Source organism: Acyrthosiphon pisum, chromosome X, assembly GCF_005508785.2.
Source record: "Acyrthosiphon pisum isolate AL4f chromosome X, pea_aphid_22Mar2018_4r6ur, whole genome shotgun sequence".
In the NCBI taxonomy this organism is placed as follows: domain Eukaryota; kingdom Metazoa; phylum Arthropoda; class Insecta; order Hemiptera; family Aphididae; genus Acyrthosiphon; species Acyrthosiphon pisum.
Window position 1 is genome coordinate 74,999,165 of NC_042493.1, and position 24,571 is coordinate 75,023,735.

Genomic DNA, 24,571 nt, shown 5'->3' on the forward strand with positions numbered 1-24,571 from the left:
GCAAAAAGATGTCATTCTTCTTTTTTTTTCAACAGTGGTCGTTTAGTGCATCAAACGCTGGTCTCTGGTATAATAATATTATAATATACCTAGTACCTACAACCTACATAATATTATAACCTATACATTTTGTATTGTAAAAACAAAATTGGTGTAATACGTACAAGTGCACGCAATCAGTAATCACACACTCTAATATATTTGTACTATGGCACTATGCACACCGAGTATGTAGATGTAACTAATAGGTACCTACGCAGTGGCAGTAAAGAATACCACACACGCGGACGAAGGACTGTTGTTTTTTTTTCCATCAAGTGTAAACCTAACCTAGTTAGATATTGTAATGAAAACTATTGCGTTTAGTAATAAATAATAATATACATGCTGATATTTATTTAGGTTTAAATGTATAATATAATATTTGCCACACATTAGGTACCTATAGGTAGCCGGGTAGGTACGCCGTACGTGCTGTCATTCACTTTGTACCTACAGCGCGTTATTTCTTATTTCATGCAATATGTGTGAAGTACAATATGCTTAGTTTTATTATTGAAGTTAGTTGTTAGTACCTAGTTATATTATCATACGTTATATTATATACGTGCTGGACTCAATATTTTGACACAGCTTGAATTAATTATAAATAACACATTTTCGATGTTTCTGATTTTAGTTAATTAAATAAATATTGATAAAATAAATGTATGATTGATCAAAATTTGATTTGAAAATCTAATTTCATAAGTTGTATTACACTGGAATTAAAAAATAGTTGAGCGCAAATCTGCTATGATTTTTATGAGCGTTTCAGCGGTTGATGTTCAAATTCCAAGGCTGGGCAAATTAATGATTTTTGAAATTAAATATTTTATGCCACAATGCAGGGCTAGTCGGGAAAAAACGTTCCTGATAAAATACTATTTTTTATAATATATTAAACAGTTATTTTAGCCAAAACATCCAATTTTCATTCTATCATACTGATCGATCTAGTTATGCGATAATACATTTTAAGACAGATTTGAATTCGTTATTATGTCTACTTAAGATTGGTCAGTCTACTTTTCCCAATTTTGGAAATTTCAAACGTTGATTATTCTGGATTTATTCGGAATGTTCAGCAGAAATCTTAAAATGTGGACTGACCGATCTCTAATAGAAATTCTAACGAATTCAGATCAGTTTTCAGAAATATTATCGCATTATTAGATCGATTGGTATGATGAAACAAAAAAGCAGGAGAAGACACCACTATCGATGCAGTATTTTAAAGATATTTGGAAAAAAGTACATCACAAAAATACGTATCATATTTCAGTTATCACATGCCTGTAATTTCGATTATTGAATATGATTAATATAATAGTAATAATTAAATATTAATAACAATAATTTTCATTTTAATTTATTTTTAAAATTTAGGTACCTGCTTTTATTTTGAATGGCTCCACTAAAATGTATTTGTATAATATATAATATTTGTTGGAAAAGAAACTTCGTTTCTACCGGGTGTCCCATGACAGCATTCACTTTTTTTTTAACTAAGTTAAGTTAAGTTAATATGCACCAATATCAAAAAGTTAAAAGTTAAAAGTTAATTTTACTTTAGGTTAACTCAGATAAGTTAAAAGTTAATACACACTTTTTGTTAACTTTTTATTAAGTTAAAAAAAAGTTAATTTGTTTATACAAATATAGCGTGCTTAATTTTTTTCCAATCCAACACTATAGTGTTTATACTTTATACAGTATTTCCATATAAGTTAGATTCGAATGATATATATTTTTAAGTTTAAACAATTTACGGTAAATATTTTTTGACATGAAAACGAAATACACCGAAAAAGTGAAATATGATAAAATTAAAAACAAAATAAATTAACCGAACTTACCTACTTCTTAAAATGAAAAATTAACTCGTTAATTTCAAGTTAATTAAAATGAAATTTAGTAAGTTAACAGTTAAGTTAATGAAAAGCCAAAAGTAACTAGTTAAGTTAAAAAGTTGAAATTAAATTAACTTTTTAACTCGGCAATGCTCAGCCTTATCGAATTCTGACAAAATTTTTTATCAAAATGTCAAACAACATTTGTAGTTAAAAACTCATACCTTTAAGGTTTGAAAATGTAATGCAAGATTCCATGATTATGGTAATTAAAAAAATAGTTTAATTTCACAAATATTATTTATTTATTTTAAATTGAAACTAACACTTGTCCGATTACGCGTAAAATTACATTTTATTATCAAACGATTTCATTTTTTTTTTAATGTAATTCAAAGATTATTAATCGTAGAAATTTGAAACATCCGACAGTAACTCAAATTATAATTTTTTATACTCAATGACAATTTTAATTTTTTTATTTTTATGTAAACGTTTGAAGTACTAACTTGAACAAAATTCTTCAAAAACACGAACATTTAAAATGTATAAATTGTTAATTTTAATAAAGAATAATTAATTTTTAAATATGTAACTCATAGTAAACTTATTTAAAACTATTTATTTAGTTTTACTTGATGCGTCAGATCTTAATGGTGATTGTATTATTTGTATTGGATTCTTTTTACACATTTCCAAGTTGAAATAAATATTTTCATACTCCTATAAATAATATATTTTTTGAAGTATACTTCGATATATTAAAATCAAATTTTGGATAAGTAGTTTAATGTTTATGGGTAGATAACCATGGGTCTGGATTTGAATACTCTAAAAACTATCAAATAATGTTCTATTAATAGAATAAGGCCCTAAACAAAATGCATTTTAACCGCAAAAATATCCTTAAAAATTACCAAAAAATTGTTTTAACAAATTTTGAGCAAACAAAAATACGAACTTAACGAAATAAACGTGATTATGGTATGTAACACCAACTAACCAATTCCTCATTAATGGTCTGAGAACCGGACCCATAAAAAAGACATTAAACATTTAAACTGTAAATAGATAAATACGTATCGAAATCATAAAACGATTGACAAATTATGAATGATCAGAACAAAATCTTTTGAATTAGGTACCAATTAAATTTTATCTAAAAATGTTTATCATATATAAATGTGCACTAAAAATTAACAAAATTACAAAATAAAAATAATTTTTTCTTAAATTCATAATACACCTCCTTACTTAATAATATAATATTAAGGGCATCGGCATGGTGTGTTCTTTAATGTAAAACCATGTATTACATAGGAAAAACTATCATGCCCTGTAGAATAGTCAAATTTCGTTAGTTTTTTTTTAATTTTAAATAAGAGAACATTTTTCCGATGAGAGCAAAGCCCGATTTTCAAAATTATAATTATGGAAGCTAAAATATGCGTTTAAATAATGCACAATATATTTATTATTTAGTCTCTCCCCCCCCCCCCCCCCCCCCAATAGATATCGAGCTGTAGATTATTGGAAAAGTATTATAACTAAGGAAGTAACTAAAATATAATTTTCAAATTTTATAGAATTTCGAAATATTGGAAAAACACCAGCACCGACATCCTTAAACACATAATAATGTAGGTATATCAGTTTCATGAAAGATATATACGGATCAAATACATGAGACAGCTAATTATTATTATTATTACCTGTTTATAATGTGCAATCCATTCCAGTAATCTTAGTCATTGTAAAAATAAATGCAAGGTATTAACGATAAACACATTTGGTTTTAATTCCTGGTAATAACACGCAGTTTAATTAATTTATATACACATTATATATTGGTATACTTACTATACCAACAGGTTGAACTTGAAGAAAATTGCATGTCGTAGTAGGTAATTCTTACCCCGTGCGTGCGTGGGAAAACATTTAAGTCCATTTAAATGTGTATAGGTACTATAGGTATATTATGTGTTAAACACGATAATAAGGTAGGTATTTGAGTTTACTTTTAAGAGTTATTCATTATCTATAAGCTACAAACTTACTGCATATTATTATTTATTATAACTTATAATATACCTACCTACGGTAAAAATACGAATGCCCGGTAAATCCTAGATTTTAGCGACTATTGTTAGCCCCACTTTTCGGGCATTTACAGATTGATTTCGGTAAGACCTAGAGTCCAAAAATTAGTTTAGTCGAACTCCGGTTGATCTTCTAGTTTGGACTATTACAAACGAGATTTGGTAAATCTAAGAATATATAATCTATATAATATGAATATTTTAACTAATTTTATTGTGCGATATTTTTTCTCTTGCTTTGTTTTCGTATATAAATATTTTAATATTTATAAATTAAAATACCTATTATAATATGTTTACTTAAAAAAATAAAAATATATTATATTTAACTATATTAGATGGGTAGGTACCAACAATTTGCTACTAATAGTAGGTATAATAGATAAATACTTATTTCGTTATTTATATATTACTTTTAAACATATTTTCGAACTATAAAAAGGACATGTAGATAGCTATATGATTTGTTATTTATAATTTATATAGGCATGTAGCCACGTAGCTATGATGAGTAATATAATATTAAAATGGTTGGAACATATTTGCTTACGTTTTATCATATAGGTATATAAAAAAAATAATTGTAATAAATGAATAATTAGTATATTTACAGAAGACAATTTATTTTTAGATTATTTTTGTCAATTACAGCACATGTGTATAAATAAAATTCCTACTAAAAAAATATTTAGCACAGGTTTTTGCTTATTAAACATACCAAGAATAATTCAGTAATAAAAAAAATGAATAACAATCAACGCAAATACCGTTAAGAAGACGTCGATGTTGTTGACTCTGTTTTATACTAATGCCTAACATCGACAATTTTACGTTAAGAATATTCCATTTTACTAAATAATTATTTTTAACATTAGAGTTCATTAGTCAAGAGCCACTAATGGGTGGCTGCTTATTCACAACATTCATATTTTTTCTTCTTTTACTTTTATTATATAAGCTTATTGTGCTAAAAATAGTATAGATTGTTTATGTCAAATAAAAATATATATATAAAAAAAAAAACATTAGAATAAAACATACTTGTTATTATCAAATTTAATGATTAGGATATTACTCAAGATTCTACTTTGGATTATTTTGCTGATATTATATTAAATATTTTAATTATCAATAATTTTTAAATGCTCATAAGTGGCTTCAAAATTAGAATATAAATAATTTTAATACTATAGGTATAGATGTATCATAGGTTAAATGTTGATTCACTCTAATATTAAAAACCAATTATAAGAATTAATTCTTTTTAACGGATAATGTGTCTTGTTATGCGTTAATATTTAATAAATAATAAGGCACAGAGACAACTTCTATGAAGTCTCCGGTACGACATCTTTCTATACCCACAAACCATAACTTTGAATGTGCGTTTTTAAAAACATATTTTACTCAAGATCGTATACTTACAATGTACCTATAATACATACTCGGCAGAAGCTTGTTGTATAGTGAGCATTAAATTCACATCCCCTATTATAAAACAACAGTATTTTTAGTTTTTACTGTTCATAATAATTGATAATATTAACATATCGACTATAAAGGATATCACTAAAAAAATATATTTTTATAAACAAACGATTATTATTTTGTTTGTCGAGTTTCGTTTGGTTCAAGTGCGGTGTTCATTGTAGCTGTGGCGAGGTCGTTTGCGTAGGTACCTATATTGGCGGCGTTATAATATGTCATTATATCTATACGTGTGTGGACACTTGACTGCGAGTGTCACTCAACAAGTAGGTAGGCAGGTAGGTATAAGTGTCATATCGGTTGGTCGTTTTTGACATTAATTAGAATCCATAAGTTATAATAATCGACGTTATATTGACATATTGCCATAGCCGCAGGGATGTACAATTCGAATTTTTTACGAAACGCACGCGGATCGACCGATAATTTATTACGTAACGGTATTTTTAATATGACGTCACAGCGATTATAGCATAATATCGTATGGAAAACACGATAATAATACCTATTTCATTATTATTACAAGCCATGGCGGGACATTCGTGGTATATATCTCGCGTCGCAGCGCCGGCGACACTGCGCGCCGCAGCTTCGCGCGGGAAAATCGATTATTTTCTCCGTCCTACCATCGGGGTGGGTGCGATAAACGGTCCGGCGGCGGCGGCGGCGCTCTCGGCGCACGGCGATGGTGGCGGCGACCGGCACACAGCGACTGACGGACACCCAGCGAATATGATATTATTATCGTCGTTATAATATTATTATGCTTTTGGCCGCCGAAGAAAACGAGGAAAACGATACGGACGTTAGCTTTGAGATCGCACCGGATGTAAGTAGGTACGTATAATATACTGTAATTGTAACATAATAATATAATGTAGAGCTGGTTTAATAATATCATAATAGTATTTTAAAATTACGCGCACGGCTATTATATAGCAGGATGGCACGGCAATCGATCGTGAGTTTGTTCTCCGCGGAAACAGTTTGGCGCGCGGATAATAATAATATTATAATATTATACTAATCATAATATCACGACGTAGGTGTATATACGTAAACGACTACGGAATCGTCAGAGGCCCTCAAATCCGTCGGAGTCGTTTGATGTCCCGCCAACGGTATTGACACCGCGATATGACGACGAGCGAATGTACACAATTTATTTTAATAATATAACGTCCGACATACACGTTCGATCAAATAATATTCCTTCATCGTTTCGAAGAAAATTGTCGATTACAGCGTTGTACCGCGAATTATTACAGCGGGAGTATCGAAGATTTTCCTTTTTTTTTATTCTTTCAGCCGTCGCATTTGATCTGTAATAATATACGAAATAATAATAATATATTTTTTTTTTCGTGTCCGATTCAATGACCGCGGTCTAGAAAATAGCACCTACCAGGCATTCGCAAAAGTGTTTTCAACATGTAAGTACCTATAATACCTATACGCACCGAACCAATTTATATCGTAGATTTCAGACTTGGGTAAAATACTTTTAAAAAGTATTTCAAATATATTGTACTATACAAATATATATTAAGCACAATATTGGTTTTTTTTGCGTGTAAGGGTTGCCCGTGTTTATAAGACTCGTTGAGAGGCACCTCTACGGCTTTGCTCCACGGGGAACGGTGCGTATATAGTATTTTTATTGCTGTTCTAATGGAAACACATTAGTTTTATAAATCGAATGTGATATTTTGCTCAATTAATTTCTATAAACAAGTGTTTTTTACGGTTGCCGAATATTTACAAGCATTTCAACAATATTGGTTACACTTATTTATAGTCTATAGAGCTATATGTATCTTATATTTTCAAATAATTGATTACCAAAATTGTTATTTTTGACAGCCAAGTTCAGTATTAATCTTAAGTGTATAAGTTTATAACAAAATTAATGTTTTTGCAGTATATATTGGTAACCAGTGAAGAGGTGGTGAGGGTCACGTGTCTATACAACGTGGTACTGAATTCAAATATCTAGTGTGGGTTTGGCTTATTCTCGGTATGAGTATACTCAGCACCACTTCATCAAAACTACCACCAAAGAAACAATGCCAGCCCTAAAGACATTTTAGAGCACAATCACGTTCTTCTGCCAAAATCGTGAACAATAATTCCAATCAACGAAAACGGCACTATAAGACTTAGTTGGTACTATCCATCCGCCATCGGTAGGTAGAAACATACTCCGGTTATCGGTCATAACATTGGTATACTGTTTTATTTCCGTGTTGCATTTCAGATGACAGCTGATTCCGTAAAATTATCTAAACTTATCCTCTCTCAGAAATAATCTCTCGCTCCCTCGTTGCCAAATAATTTTTCTTTGAGTAACTATATACTACAGGAATATATAAACTGCAATCCTGAAATTTAAGTTATATAGGTATCTATTTTTTTTATTAATTATTCATTTAATTTGATTTAAGTACGGTGTACACGACATTTATTCGGTACCTACTGGTTTATTTTTGAATCTAATGACTAATCTGTGTCTCAATAACAAATAATAATTTATAATATAATGTATTATTCATACAATGCACAGGTGCAGGTTGTTTTTGTATTTTTCTTTCTTCTGTTTCACGTAAATTTATTGATTATCATCGGGACCGACGTATTCGTATATCGATAATGGGCATAAATAATTTCGTGCAGCGCCGTCCGGACAAAAAGTCGAAAAATTCATTAGACTTCTAAAATTTTTGTAGGTAACGCAATATTAAAATTATTTAAAATGGACGGCGTTAAACGAATACGTAGCATAATATGCATTTTGGCACGGTACGAACGGTCCGAATTATAATGATAAGTAGTTTATATAATATGTATCAGCTCTATAATACAAACTATATTATAATGTACTATGTAAATATAATATTATGCGTTGTGAAATCTACTCGTTTTCAATAATAAGGAATATTTGGGATACAGCGATGTAATTATATCTCATGCAGAGTGACGGCCGAATACATCATACTACTATGTCCCTATATGCAAACGATTATCAATACGATAGTAACGATAACAGATTATGTAATAATAATAATAATATGTAGTAGGCGACTAGGACGTGTAAATAAACCACGATTTAGGATAGTATCTTAAATCGTAATACGAACGCACGCCTAATCATAAAATTATCATTTTTGTTTTAAATATCGTCGTAGGTAGTCGTAATCGTCATATTTAACTCACTTCTGCAGATTACATATTCGAGAATTCGTTATTACGTTTAACAGTAAAAAGCAATATAATGCATTACAACACCGTGTGTCTGTCCTCAGACAAACGATTTCTTTCATATTATTATATTATTTTTGTATAACACATTAAAATATTTTATACAACGGATAATGGCAATAGCATAATATATATGTGAAGAATTTACCGTATACTAACGCCAGTACAATATAATATTATACATATATCATTTAAAATGTACATTATGTACTACATTATAGTAGGTGATTTATGGACATTTAGTAAAATGAACGAACACCCCGCAAATAGCTTGACGAATAATCCATGTCGTGAATAACTATAATATTGTAATATAAGTTTGTTTCGTTTCCGCATGCGTAATTATTTTAATTATTATAATTTTAGTTTTTTTAATGAAATGTTTAATTAAAAGAAAAAAAGGGACAACTCTATTAACAAACACGAATGTATTATTATAAATTCACTTTGACCATCGCATATTTTATTAGGCTAAAATGTTAATATGTACGGTCATATAAAACACACAATAATCTACCCTATACCTATATCAGTTTAATTATATTTTGTTTATTTCAGTGACACGAATCGAATAAACAAGAAACATGAAGCGGCAGAACGTGCGCACACTGTCCCTAGTAGTTTGCACATTCACATACTTGCTAGTAGGTGCTGCGGTATTCGATGCATTAGAATCGGAAACCGAGAGAAAAAGATGGAATCATCTTCTAGGTAAAAATCAGTTGTTTATGTAAGAGTTTAAATTTACAAATTGATTGAAGGCTAAACCATGATGTTTAGTCAAAATAATTAAAGTTGAACATAAAATAAAACAGGAAAAGTCGCACTGCTGGCTGCATACCCGTTTAGTATCGATTTCGAGTATGCTCATCATTGAGTAGGTATATTATAATAATAATTACAAAATGTAAATGTTAAATTTGAATTCAATGATATAAAATTGTATACAATAATCTATTCTAAGCTAAGACAGTGTGACAGCCTCTATTATTATACCTATTAACAATATTTTAATAATAATTTATGTATAATTATTTGGTAATATATTTTGTTATACGTAGATACATTTTGTAAAAAACTTCGCATATACCTAATATTATACGTTTAATGACTAATGTTGAAACGTTTCAAGTCCTTACCATCAGTGGCGTCATTTCAGTTTTTGAGAGAGGGGGGGGGCAAAATTTTTGACCAGCCTAAAATAAAACTGAAAAAAAAAAGCTCGCTAACATTTACATTACATTATAATATTGCATTTTTATCTAAATACAAATACCCTCCTTATACATAATTGTATACTTACTAGTTAGTATCAAATGTTAATATCATAAGCATACAGGTAAGTAACTATTTTTTTTTTAGAGATAACAATAACTAAATAATTAATACATATATGTAGAGGTTAGTTAAATATATTACCTATTAGCTACTATATAAAAGCCCAAAACTAGCCCATACCCGGCCTGACAGCGGCCCGCTAATGACAAGGGGGGCAAATGCTCACTCTGCACCTCCCCCCCCAAATGACGCCACTGCTTACCATTAATATTTTATATTCTGATTGGAGTAATGAACGTAGTAATTTTACAATTATGTGTTTTTTTCCGTCATCATCTTTTGATGCAGTAAAAATTCTTGGATATTTAACTGCAATATATTTGGATTAATAACTTTTGTTACCATTTAAAAATGAATAATCGTAGACTTAAAATTTTTAGCGAATATTCATATTAGCTTTTATTACTTTTTGAGTGAAATAGATCAAAATTTTATACAAGCTTTCTCATAAGTTGTTCTGAAAAAAAAAACAGAAATACAATAATTTTATTTACCTATTTAGTTTAAATTTCTAATATCCGCAAAATCAAATATTTAAACTAAAAACAATAATTTGTAGTTTTAGTTAAAAAAAATAACTTGTAGGGACTTTAAACTTTATAAATATTGTGTACCACTATTTATATTATTATTTATTATACATAGGTATGCAATGCATTTTTCAAAATATTTTAAATTTATTTAAATTTATTTTAATCATTTTTAAGCTTTTTATACCACGAAAATTGATTCTGTTATATTTATTCTGGAAAAAACTAGCTCAACATACCATATCAACTAATATAGAAATACAAATTACTAATAATACCCTATACAAATAAACAAAAAATATCCTTAAAATTATAGGCTGACAGGACACCTCCATTCAGAATCATTTTTCGTGATGCGTTAATATAATGTTATATCATTGAATTAAAATTGAACATGTCCATTATAATGATCCTCTACGATGACGTACGCTCAACACTTACTATACTGGCACACAACAGATACTTGCGGAGTATGTTCCTCGTTTTTTTCACCCAATTATTTTGATCACTTAAAAACTGCACCATCATAAAAAATCAACGTACATACACAGATATGGTATTCTTACCATTATGTTTCATAACATGTAGATTCACTCTAATTTTTAAGCTAACGATGCTAAACATGAACTGCTGATCGTGAATTTGCTATTTACGTACTTTTAAGACTGAGGTAACAAATGCGTCTGTAGCGTCTTCATAAAAACGAAAAAAATTTCAACGTTTATACAAAAATAATTATGATAACAAATAAATAATGATGATTATATATTATATATTATATATTTTCTCCAAACTGTATACTTAATTAGAGCTATTTTTTTTTTCATAAAAAATATAATACGCGTAATTACTTCTTTTGTCGTAGACTATATCTGTAGACCAAGTTTCAACGTGCTAAGATAGTTTGAAAATAGGTACCTACACGTGTAGGATCTACACTGTAAGTATTATAATCGTTTCTAAAATTAATGTAGACAGGTATGCCATTCGTGTATTAAATAATCTTAATCATTATTCGAATACATTTTAATAATATTATAACTTAATTTAGGTTCACTTCCTTTTATTTTTAAAATAGTTTTATTTCTAATTCAAATTCTAATAGCCAGGTTTTACTTATTATTACTTATTATTATAAATTGATGTTGTGGATTGCATATTATTATATTTATGTTATCCTCTGTAAATTACTGGAATTTTTATTTTTGAATTGTATTTACAGCCAAACAGATTAAATCAAAATCAATATAATATATAATATATAAAATATAAATATGCATATTATTAATTATTATGATGGTAACATAACAGTTATAGTATCTTGTTGGTCGGTTGACATTATTGATTAATATGTATATTTTATACTCTATACCTATATATATTTTTTACGATGATTGTAGAACTAAAAGCAGCGTTGGTGAGAAAATACAGCATAAGCGAAGATGATTACAGGATGATGGAGGTTGCCATCATCGAAAACAAACCTCACAAGGCTGGACCACAATGGAAATTTGCGGGCGCGTTTTATTTCTCCACAGTCGTTTTGGCTATGATCGGTACCTATACGATTTTACGAATACAATTTTGTAAAAATAGACAATAATGTTGTTTTCTTATAATTAAAGTTGTAACTCATTAGGTACCTAAGTATTTGATTAAATAAAATAAAATTGTCATAAAAACTACAGTTAATTCTGCAAGTACTACATGTATGCCATATAAAATATTCAATTTATAAAATGCTGTTAAGATACTAAATTAACTTACCTATACGAAAAAAAAAACAGATTAAAACTTACATACAATACTGAATAAAAACAATAAATAAAGGTATTGTAATATTGCTTATTCAGAGGTATAGTGTTATAGGTAAGTGTTTTTCGCAAAAAAATTGTTGTGCCCACATATATTGTAGGGCAGATCTAATAAGCTCATGTATTAAATTTTCATGTTTTCTCTTAATTTCTTACTTACAAAAATCATAAATTTTATTATATTTATAAAAAAAACACTATTACTATAGTATTCAATAATAATGATATAAAGTGAACGTCTTAATAAAATATGAGTAGTACAATTTATGTACCTATAGGTAATATTATATGGATTCTAAAAGTATTATAATTTTTTGTTCACAGGTTATGGGCACTCGACACCAGTGACAATTGGTGGCAAAGCATTTTGTATGGCATACGCTATGGTGGGCATACCATTAGGACTTATTATGTTCCAGAGTATTGGTGAACGTTTAAATAAATTTGCGTCCGTAGTAATTAGGAGGTGATAAACCGTTTTAAAAATGTTTTTTCTTCCACTTTTTAAAAATTGTAATAATATACTAGAATTATAATTTTTTATGGAAAACGATTAAAGAGTTCTAAGATAAAATATATCAGTAAAATAATTAAAACTAAAACTAAACTGATAAATTACGCCCATGTTCTAAATTATATATCATTAACATTAATAACAATTTATAGATATAATTATTATTAGGTATATGATTATGTAGGTCGTGGGTAGGTATAATACATTTAAAGGTCATGTGTTTTTTTTTTGTACATACCTACATGGTGTTCAATTTATAGAAGCCGGCTTGTCAGCCTATGTTTCAAAGGATATTTTATTACATATTTATATTGCTATTGTAGTAATTCATTTTTTTATTAGTAATATGGTAGGTTTGACTAATTTTACATCAAATGCTCATTAAAAAAATTGTGTCCTTGTTTTTTTAATATACCTATTTAAACAGTTTTAAGCAAAACTTATATGGGATCCTAGGGATCATATATTACATTTTTAAGGTTCTCGAAAGAGCCTAAAAATTTTTACCAACACTTCGCTTAAACACAAAAAATACCTAAAGAATCATAAATTTGCGTGGTTATAATCCAAAACGTGCTATTGAAAATTTTATCAAAATCGAGCTATACATCTTTTCATACTATAAAAAATAGTGGAAATTAAAAAAAATATATTAATTCTGCTGTATCTATAATATTTTATAGGTTAAAAGAGTTTGAAAATGTGATTTTTTTTCCAAAACTTTCTATAACCATCGTAGAATCAATTAAAAACGTATTATTGTAATTTCGGTCCAAAACATGCTATTACCTATGTTGTAGATATAGGACAATTTAATTTTTGATTTAAAACGTTTTATTACCCATGTTGTACCCAATACCCTATAGGCTGGAACAAAATTTAATCAAAACGTATTATTGCCATTTAAAATATACAATTAAAACTATTATTCACATAATTAATTATTTAAAATTAAGTATTTGATCAAAACAGTGCACATATTTTCATGAAAAAGAAAACAAGATTGTCCACTTAAACATTTTACCATGTTTTCAACAATTATGATTTTAATATCACTTAAATTCGTGCCAAAAGTTGAATTTTTGTAAAATTTATTTTTAAAAAAACATGAGAAATCTACTATAACATTTTCAAGCTTTATTACTAAAAAATAAAATGTATATCATGCATTAATTTAAAAAGTAAATATTTTCAAATATCTGTAGATAGCACAAAAAGAGACAACATATTTTGAAAATTATCTACCTATATTAAATCTAGGAAATGCTGATAATATATTGTAAATATTTGAAACCTATCAGTTATTATTTCTTAGTCACTACAAAAACACAAAATTGATTTACAATAAACTTCATGTTTTTCCTTCATTTTTTTATGAGTATTTGAAGTGGTAGTTTTTTGGCAAAAATATTAGCTTAACCTACTGATTAGTAATAGAAAGAATAGATTACTAAAAAATCAATATAAATCTTGGTAAATGACTTGAATTAATGTATATCCTAAGCTATATATGTAGAGACTTTAAATTTTGCCAGTACCTTCGTGGCTTCGTTCCATAATGTAAGTTTACATTAAAAAGAAAGGATTTTTAAAAATCCTCGTTTTATAGATGAGCTCATGAAAAGATATTTTTTCAGAAAATGGAAATCGAATATTTTATAACAATTTTAACAATTTTAACTTTCCCGGAATATAAACTTTTGATAATAATACAAAATATCGTTGACATAGAATATTATAAAAATTGAATTCTTTCAAAAATATTTAGATTTTACAATTGGATACTAAAGTAACAATCAGTAAGTGGTCTACGAATATATTTTTGATCTACATATTTTATCACAAACATAACAAATAATAGGTATTATATCAAAAATACGAGACAATATTATTTAAAATTAAAAGTCGCCTAAAAATGTAGTCCTATACAATTTTATGAGTTATTAAAAATATTTACCTGACTTTTCTAACTACAAATAGTTTCAAAAGTGTTCTCACAGTAACAACGAAATCGTTTAAAAAATTTACGTTTTGATGCTAGGATCTCCACCATTGAAATTTCATTTTCAATTTAGTACCTAGTAGATCTAGATACCTACTAGTAAGTAGTAGACAAGATACAGATCTATCATTTTACAAATAAATATTAATAATAAATCTAAATAATTTAACAGTTATTGGTAATTTTTCTGTGTTTTGGGTGATCTAAAATTTTGAATAAATAAAATGTTTCGAGAGGCTGACAGTTTTGTTAATGTACTGATGTATATTTAATATTTAAAATATGTGCAAATATGTGTAAATATACAGTTATAAAAAGTTTAATTTATCATATTTTGAATATTAGCAGAGCAGTTTCTTAATTAGGTATACTTTTTGGGAGTAATATATCCTTTTACACTTCTAAGTTAAAAAGAAATACATATTTTTTACGACTTTCTTAATTTTAGAATTAAATTAAAATATATGTTAAAAGCTTAAAGTTTTAATTTTTAGTTCCATCGATTTTACTTTAAAAAGTAGTATTGTAGATATTAGACTGAAAATTAATTTTTAGGTCGCGAATTGGACCGTTAACGATACTAATATACACTATGGATAATATTATACATAATATAATATTACAGTTATACAATAAATTGTTTCATTTAAATAACACGTCATCACTTATAGTTTTCATAATCAATTAAATAATTTTGGTTTCTAATATGGTTAATTTACCACAATTCATAAAATCACATAAAGCTTTTAAATATAGTTTTATTCAGCATTGTATAAACCATTTAAATTGTATTTCCATTTATTTTGAGTAATGTCTAACAATTTTTTTTTAATGCATTAGGTTAGATATCCTTACCAAAATATTTTTCATTAATTAACTTCTTAATAAATTATAAGTATAGATAGTTGGATACTCAGTTTAGATACAATCGTATAAAGAATACTTACACATTGTATTCAAATAAATTAGTTTTTTTTTTTTTTTTTTATTAAAAATATATTACAATCTGCTTACACATAAAACAATAAGTAACAATGATGATAGTAATTAAAGAAAGACATGAAGCGCATGAAGAGGGACTGTCCAGTGACAGAACCTCAGAATTTGAGTTCGGGCATTGGATAAATTAGTAAAAACTAAAAATATGTAAATTTTTATTTTGATATTTCATAACAGATACTTAAATAATTATAAATGTTTTTAATGATAACTACGAATATAAAATTAAACAATAATTTAAACAACACGCAGTCCCCATAATTAAATTGTCACATTCTTTTGAATTTTTTTTTTAGAAATACCTATAAATAATTTTATTAATTTTTTACTGAATAAATTATATGTAAGTTTTTGATTATTGAGTCCCTCAGTTGATCAAATACTATTCCGTGTTTGTTCATATGATTTTAATTATGTGACCACAAATTCATCACATTAACCGCTAAAGTATACTCATATTCACAACATTTTTGAATCGATTCGCGTACAACCAAATATCAAATTGGACAATAGCTGAAATTATTTGGTTTGAATCATTTGATCAAAATATCATGGAGTTGATTAAGACCGAACGAGTCTCGTTTTAGTATTTCGTAGTTAAAAAATTCAAAATAAATCGTATACGTATAGGTATATGGATTATTTTTTTCTTTATGTAAATATGGACATAAAAAAAGTATTTGGGTATAGAAATCAAAAAATGTGTCTATATATAAGTAGGTACGTATTTCAGTATTTAAATACAAACATTTTATTAAAATAATTTCATTAGTACACTTTACAAGACTGCATTTTTAATCATATTATATATTATTTAAGACCACTCAAATTTGTATTGAAATTTACATTTAGCATACCAACCTATATTTCACGCTTAAGAATGTTACCCTGTCGACTAAAATAGTTTATTTTACCATACTTCAGAATTTCTGGTGATTTCCGGTTGATAGCCTTATTAAAGTAGCATCAGATATTATATTACTATGTTTTCACGTCAGTATTTCAATATCAAACAACGTTCTCGACAAATACATAAAATATTTTAATTATTCATCTGCAGGGCCAAACAGTATTTAAAATGTAAAAAGGAAGAAGCCACGGAAATGAATCTAATGTTCGCCACTGGACTACTGTCGTCGGTTATCATCACCACTGGTGCGGCCGTTTTTTCAAAATACGAAGGATGGAGCTATTTCGATAGTTTTTATTATTGCTTCGTCACGCTCACCACCATTGGTTTCGGAGATTACGTCGCACTACAGGTACTTATCAAATGCTTTTCACGTAATAAGTTTTCGATACTGGTCCTATACGCCTCCTATCGGCTGACTGTATTTATCTTCTTCCAGACCATAATATTCTAACTACTTACTGCTGTAGGGCTGGAGTACTAATTAATAAATGTGTCATTCAATAACATAATATAATATACTTGATATTATGCAGTGTGTCTTACTATAAAATTATCTTTGAACCAATGTTCGAGAAATTTGTTTTCCCAATGAATAAATTAATATTAATTATTCTTGGGTGAATTGACTTTTTCATATATTGGCTAAAGTTAAACAAATTTGTTTTTTTATGAGACGCCACATTAAATGCAAAACCACAGTTTTAATTTAGATATTGTGGCTGTCGCATATATTATGATCGATATAAGTATATAACTGTATTTAGGTTTTAGTTTTTTCACTGAATAATGAATAATAATAATTTAAAAAAAAACATTTTACATGCAAATTATTGCGTTTTAATAAATATTGTATTAAAATTTAAAAGTGTGATTATTATTGATTTATGTTTATAATTTAAAACGTAGTTAATTATAATATTGTCGTACTCGACAAAAACATAATAATTGACAGTCTACAACAAATAATGATAATTATTGTCGAATGGGAACAAAATGTACCTAAATAAGTTTTGTACAACATCACTAGGGACCAAATAATCATGCAGTAAACATATTGTATTGTACTTCGTAAGTATATTGGACCAGTATCAGTTTTAAATTTTATCATTGTCTTGATGTAGTGTACAATAATTTTTTTGAAAATCAAAATAAACATTTATCACAATTTTATAATTTTTCATGCACTATTAAATTAGTTAATGAATAATAATATTATGTAGGTACTCGCTAAAAATATATTAAACGTAATATATGTTATCAAGTTTGTTAATTTTATAAATTGTGGTTTTTACACAGTTTGGAAAACATATGTATAATATTATAACAAAAAGTTTACGTTGTTAATTTCAGGGATTTAAATTATAATTGAATTCAATGGTTATGGTTATTAAATGTCTTATGATCGCTATAATATATATGTATTAATCCGACTGTTGTGATTTGTAATATTTGTAATTTATATACTAAGAATAATTTATATCGATCATTTTTAATTGAATAGTTAATAGATAACCATAACATTAAACATATTATAAATTCTACAAATGAATTAGATTGTATTTATCACATTGTATATGAATATTGTATTGTTTAATGAAATGAAGTTTATCGAAATTAAGTACTGACTACGGTTTCCATTGATTAGGTTTCACGTTGGTTAGATTTAAATTGTTATGTGACCAAAATGTACTGTTCAAATTTTTTATTAAGTTACATTTTTAAATAATTATTATTTAATACAATGCTTACATTTTTAATTTGTAAGTACCTACAAAAAACTAATTCTGAACTGTTCAACTTGAATTAATTCAGGCGTGAATTAATTTTGAGTTAAGTATACAGTTTTAACATTTAAAAACGTATCATTTCAGGATACATAAAATATGATATTTTTTTCGTACCAACAGCAATTAATATACCTAACTGTATTATAATATAATGTTTACACCAAATAATTTAATGTTAAATATAATCTTGATCTTATCGCAATACCGACATCTTTATTTGCGAATTTTCGTGCTATGAGCAGTACGTAATTAGAACAACACAAAATAAATAACAAAAATATTAATGATTAAATGTATTATTATTAATTATAACGATTCAGAACATATATTATGGTTTATAAAATTGACCATGACGATTATTGTTATAAACTATTTATTCATTAATTATAATTTATAACTCTATAGATACTAAGACTATTGTATACTATGTACCTATCTAAGATTATCATGATTAAGATAAGGTAATTTTTTTAATTATATTATATTATGTCAGAACATTAATTGTAACAAATCGATAAATGTACAACATATAATGACATTTTTTTAGTATTATATTGTTTTAATGCACTTACAATCAGTAGCGGATTTATCGGGTGGCAGGGGGTGTAATATAACGGACACTCAAGACCAAGGTTATTTCAGGGACTTCAGGATTTTTCAACTTTGTAAAGTAATCAATTATTAAGAACATTGAATGATATTCAGGAAAAATGATTTGTAAGAAATTACCAATACTCTTTTATTCTAGACTGTAACTTAAGGACTCATTTGTATCTAACACTAATTAAGCCTAGAGTTACTTAATTGATACGTCGTATTGTTTTTTTAAATCCATTTTCAATATCATAAATTATTATTTAAAAAAATATTATTATGCATAATATGACTAACTATTCAAAATACCAAATTTAAAAGGCTTCCAATATTACTACTTGCACTCCGGCTTCCAGAGACTTAGATCCGATACAGCTTAAAATGATGAATTATGAAAAAAAAAATACAAATCAGTTGACAATTACTTAAAAATTAATATAAATATAATATGTAGGTACCTAATATAAATATATACAAAATATATTAACAAATATAACAGGTTCTAAAAGACTTGGGGGTTGGGATTTCGCGTTTCTCATTGCAACGTTTTGATATTGATACCAATTCTTATATCCGGCATTAGTCTCGTTTCATCCACCTCAGAGATAGATTTGAAATGCATTAGAAAAATGTACATGAATTATTTACATTTTTACATGGGTATTTACAAAGTATATTACATTTTTAACATTATTAGAAAATATAGGTACGTCTATAATTTATAAATATGAGATATTTAGTTACTTTGAACTATAAATAAGCATTTTAGGGATAAAAATAAATTTCAAGTTATAATTAATTGTGTGGTTTTACATTCCATTATGTACATCATGGATATATTTTTAACAGAAAATACAATTAATATGTGGTAAAACATTAAAATTTATACAATTTTAAGGCTTGATACACACAAAAGTACAACACTTGGTCGCAAAAGAGACTTCCTTTAAAAACTGAAATCTAAAAATGTTGAAAAAATAATTTCTAAATGTGTTTTTGGTATAAAAATGCGTAGACTAGTTTTGAAAAAAAATTTGGATAGTCGCACTACAATATCCTCAATAAATTATTTAAACCCGATCTATATAATAATAATCTTAAAAATATTTTTAATTAATTTTACTAGGTAACGTATAGTTAAAGTTAGAGTATTTAATTGTACGGTTATAACATTACCTATGTAGTCTTTTTTTTATTGTTTATTTTTAAAGTTTTCTTGACATTAAATCATCTAAACTTAGGTACCTAGATATACAAATTTACAGTTTTAATCATTGGTTATATAGTAGGTAAGATATTACTAGGTTTTAAATGTAACAGAGTACAATAACACATTTTACACAATAGGTACAATATAAATTATTCAATTATACAAAATAAAATATATTTACAATAATAAGTAAAGTTAAATGAGCTATTTTAAAACTCATGGGGACGACCACATTGTAGTCTGCATCTCTTGGGACGGCCCATTTAGCCCGAAATGTTGTGGACCGCTTGATTTGTGTAAATGACCGAAGAAGCTTACCGATAGCACTATGATGTAGCTTACATTACCTAGTAAATTCAACATAAAAAATAAAATACATTTAATAATGAAATTCATCAAATTTATAAGGTTGATGATTCAATCAGCGATCTACAGTAAACGGTTTTATTATAAGACCCGTTTATAAGTCATAAGATATGAATAATAATCATTACATTATAGTGTATACTTGCACACGTTTTATAATAATACTACCTACGGCGGATTCAAAAAACACAGAGTAATTAGCCGTACATTAAAGTGGTATCCAATACATTTAGTATCCAATACGTTCAGCTCAGAATCTTAAATAGAAATTCGCGTTTGGAAAACTCTTGGAAAACTAGGAAAACTCTTGGAAACTTGTTAGGGATGTTTAGTGAAAACGTACGTCTGTCTTGTATCAAATGCCTATGTGAGAGGGATTGAAATGTACATGTACAGAGCACATAATATTATGTTTGCTTATATATAAACTGAACGCATTCACCAAGTCTTGGTAGGTTAAATGTTTGAAAAACAAAACAAACGTAGAACCTAGTTTTTTGTAGTTACATAATTGTTGCATGTATCAAGTATAAACCTGTGATACAACTACCTATGGGTATAGATAATCCCTGTCAAAACGTTAAAAATAATTATTAAGTAGGTACTGTAGATGGAATCTAATATAACCGGAGAATTCACTTCTTCCGTATAGTCTTGTACTAGTCTGCAATGGATGTGTTAAATTTGAAATCAACGATGCATTTGTCTATACAAAAAAATTATTCTACTTATTCCTTAGGATAGATTATACTATAATATATTTAAAGTGTTAGATATTTCTATTTTCTTAATTTGATATTTTGAACACATTTTATTAAAAAATATTGAATTTATAACTTATATATGCTATGTAACTTATCCATACCGACGTCACTTAAAAAATGTAAATGTGTATAAAAAATAATACTATACATTATTACTTATGGAAATCGATTGATGCCCAAACAGCTTCACTTAATCTTAAAAATCCTCTCATCCTAATGGACGTCATGTACGCACTAAATCGCTGTTAAAAATGGATCAATATAAAATCTACCAATCTCAAATTTAAAGTCTATAATGAACCTAAATTATTATACAAACGCTTCTACATTCATCTTATCACCTACCCTATAATCTACTTGTTAAAAATCTCACGGATATAATATGTTTGTGTTCTACTAATAATAGTAGAGATGATATCGATTACGTCTAATCTAATAAAAATTATCAATTGTCAAAATATCGAACAATAGTGAGCAACAGTATCAATGATTTTTACGTTAGTCCGATATTTAAACGCAAAAATATTAATAATATATTTATTTAATATACTTAGGAGTATTTTAGAGTAAGTACGTATACTTATATACATTTATTTAAAGTTATAATATTACTGATTTTCTATTTAAATGAACTTGATTATTTAGTTATTTTAAAGTGGTGCAATTACAATTTTTGGAGGTACTCGATGGCGCAGATTACTTAATGCCCTTTTATTAAGTTTTATGTGGCGCAAACTTCCTAAAATCTTAAAAAGTGACGCAAATTACCAAAATTAATTTTTAGATGTGGCGCAAATTACATATATATTTTTTTGGAGGGGTTGTTTCTGGCGCAAATAACAAACGCCCCATATTTACTGTGAAATTTACTGTGAAAAAAAGATTATTGTTTGTTCATACGAAATATTATTATTAGAAATTATTGTTGAAAACACTTGAGATGAAATGTAATAGTTTAAACTGTACAGTGTACTTACATTAAAATAAATTTCAACGGTAGTTTTGCACTTTAAAACGGTAAAACATTCATTGCACGACTATCTAAACTTTTCTACATATGATTTACATAATTGAAAAGTCCAACTACTTCTATAGTATTGTATTAAAATAAATGATTTCTTTTAATTTTAAATTTTTCATGATTACTTACTTATACCAAACATTAACAATCTTAAGAGAACGCTACATCCGCATGCGTTATCTTACAAATGTACAACATAGCAAAAACTGTTTTGCGCGGGACAACAATTGTTATGTTATAGTTAGGTACTATGCTTTCTCTGCATTTATAGTAGAATTACCAAAATCCACAAAAACATAAGGAAGTACCTTAACTGTGTCTTAGCGTTTTTTTTTTATATAGCACTTATCAATCATTTTTCATAATTAAATAAAAAAAGAAACAAGAAAACCCAATCTTCTCAAACTTTATCTATTTATATGTTAACCAAATAATAAAAACGCTGCGACAGATATATGTTTCCCTATGTGTTGTGGATCTTTGGCGATTCTACTATAAATACAGATAGAGCATAATATTTCCACCCCATAAAGTTTTTGGTATGTTGTTCATTATTGTAAGATGGAACCAACGCATGCGGGTGTAGCGTCCTTTTAAGTCCTCTCATAGAACAGTTTTAAAGTTTTAAGTGGAGTGGGGAGGAAAGGGATATTCATTGGCTTATATTTGGTGTTTTTTGGTTTAATAGATTTTATCGGAAACGGAAAAAAACTTGAATGGTTCACGTTCAATTTTTGTAAATTGTATAAATATGGAACATTTTTAAGATAATTATTAGTTACCTAGTAAACAAACCCGCCTGTTTCAACTTTTATCCAAATATCTCACCCATAATCCAGAGTAAATCATTCTTACTCGAGAAAAAATGCAATTATTTATCAATGTTTTCAAATATTAAAACATATCCTTAACCCACCCACATAACTCAAGTAAGAGTTATTAGAAACCTTTTTAACATTCCAATAATACAATGATATGCACATACTACATATTTATGAAACAGAATGTGACATTGTGACCCAACATAATTGAGCTTTTAATAACCTGGTTAGGTTTAGGAATAATAATCTAAAAATAAATCTTATTATCAACCCCTGCAGTGTGATAAATAAATAAATTTGACTATTATTAAAAATTAAAAACGTATACAAGTTTTATAATATGTACGTATTGTACGTCATATTATTACATTCTCATTGAAGACGATATATGATATATTCATTTTACAACGATGAGTAGTTTTTTGTGTATCAAGACACTTATTGCTTCTATCTTCAATATTAAGGGTGTTTTGGTAGAAAATTAGATTTAATTTGTACTTTGGGGGACAAAAGTGAATAGGTAGTAGGTACTTATTAAAATAATACAGGAAAACGGAAATATTTTTGTATGAACAGTTTTAGATTCTAAATGGAACGATGAATGTATTGATTTTACAATGATGTGTGTTTTTTTTTATTTTTAATTTTTTTTTGTGTCTGTGTACACGATAAGTAGTCGATTTATTATTCGATTTTCAACATCAGTATCTTGTTCGATTGGAAAGTGAATATCGTTGGTGCATTGGGAAGGTCAAAATTTAAAATTCCCAGTAATTTTCAAAAGCGCCAAGAAAAACCAAAGAAAAATTAAGGAAAAACGGAAATTTTTACGCAAAATCGATTTTTTACAAAATTGAATTTGGTTTTTGGTGTAACTTTAAAAAAAATGACCGTAGATACATGCAATTTTGCTGAATGTTTATATTACCATTTTCTATACACCATTACATTTTCAAAATATTTTGATTTATTTTGAACTGTTTAGAGACATTTTCATTTTCCATTTTTTTAAAGTTTTTTTCTAAAAATATCAATACAATTTTATTTGTTGATTAAAAAAGCTTGAACATTTAATAGAAAGGCTCTAGTATATTGTTTCAAAGGGCAGATGAAAAATATTAAAAATCCTTAGTCACAGTTTTTTTTTATAAGCATTTAAAG

General features: G+C 27.3%; 1 protein-coding gene across 5 annotated transcripts in view; it reads left to right on the plus strand.

Annotated features, from left to right (window-relative positions):
• Positions 1-6,136: 6,136 nt before the first annotated feature.
• LOC100163553 (two pore potassium channel protein sup-9) overlaps positions 6,137-24,571 on the plus strand; it is a 95,590-nt gene continuing 77,155 nt past the window's right edge. The window contains exons 1-7 of one of the 5 annotated variants that reach the window (XM_029489197.1): positions 6,137-6,316; positions 7,401-7,665; positions 7,737-7,880; positions 9,296-9,448; positions 12,006-12,161; positions 12,744-12,885; positions 16,995-17,196. In XM_029489197.1, coding sequence (XP_029345057.1) covers positions 9,322-9,448; positions 12,006-12,161; positions 12,744-12,885; positions 16,995-17,196 — 627 coding nt within the window. In that variant the 5' untranslated portion in view covers positions 6,137-6,316; positions 7,401-7,665; positions 7,737-7,880; positions 9,296-9,321. The remainder of the gene's footprint in view (positions 6,317-7,400; positions 7,666-7,736; positions 7,881-9,295; positions 9,449-12,005; positions 12,162-12,743; positions 12,886-16,994; positions 17,197-24,571) is intronic. The other 4 variants (XM_029489191.1, XM_029489206.1, XM_029489210.1 and 1 more) reach the window with 4 other exon arrangements.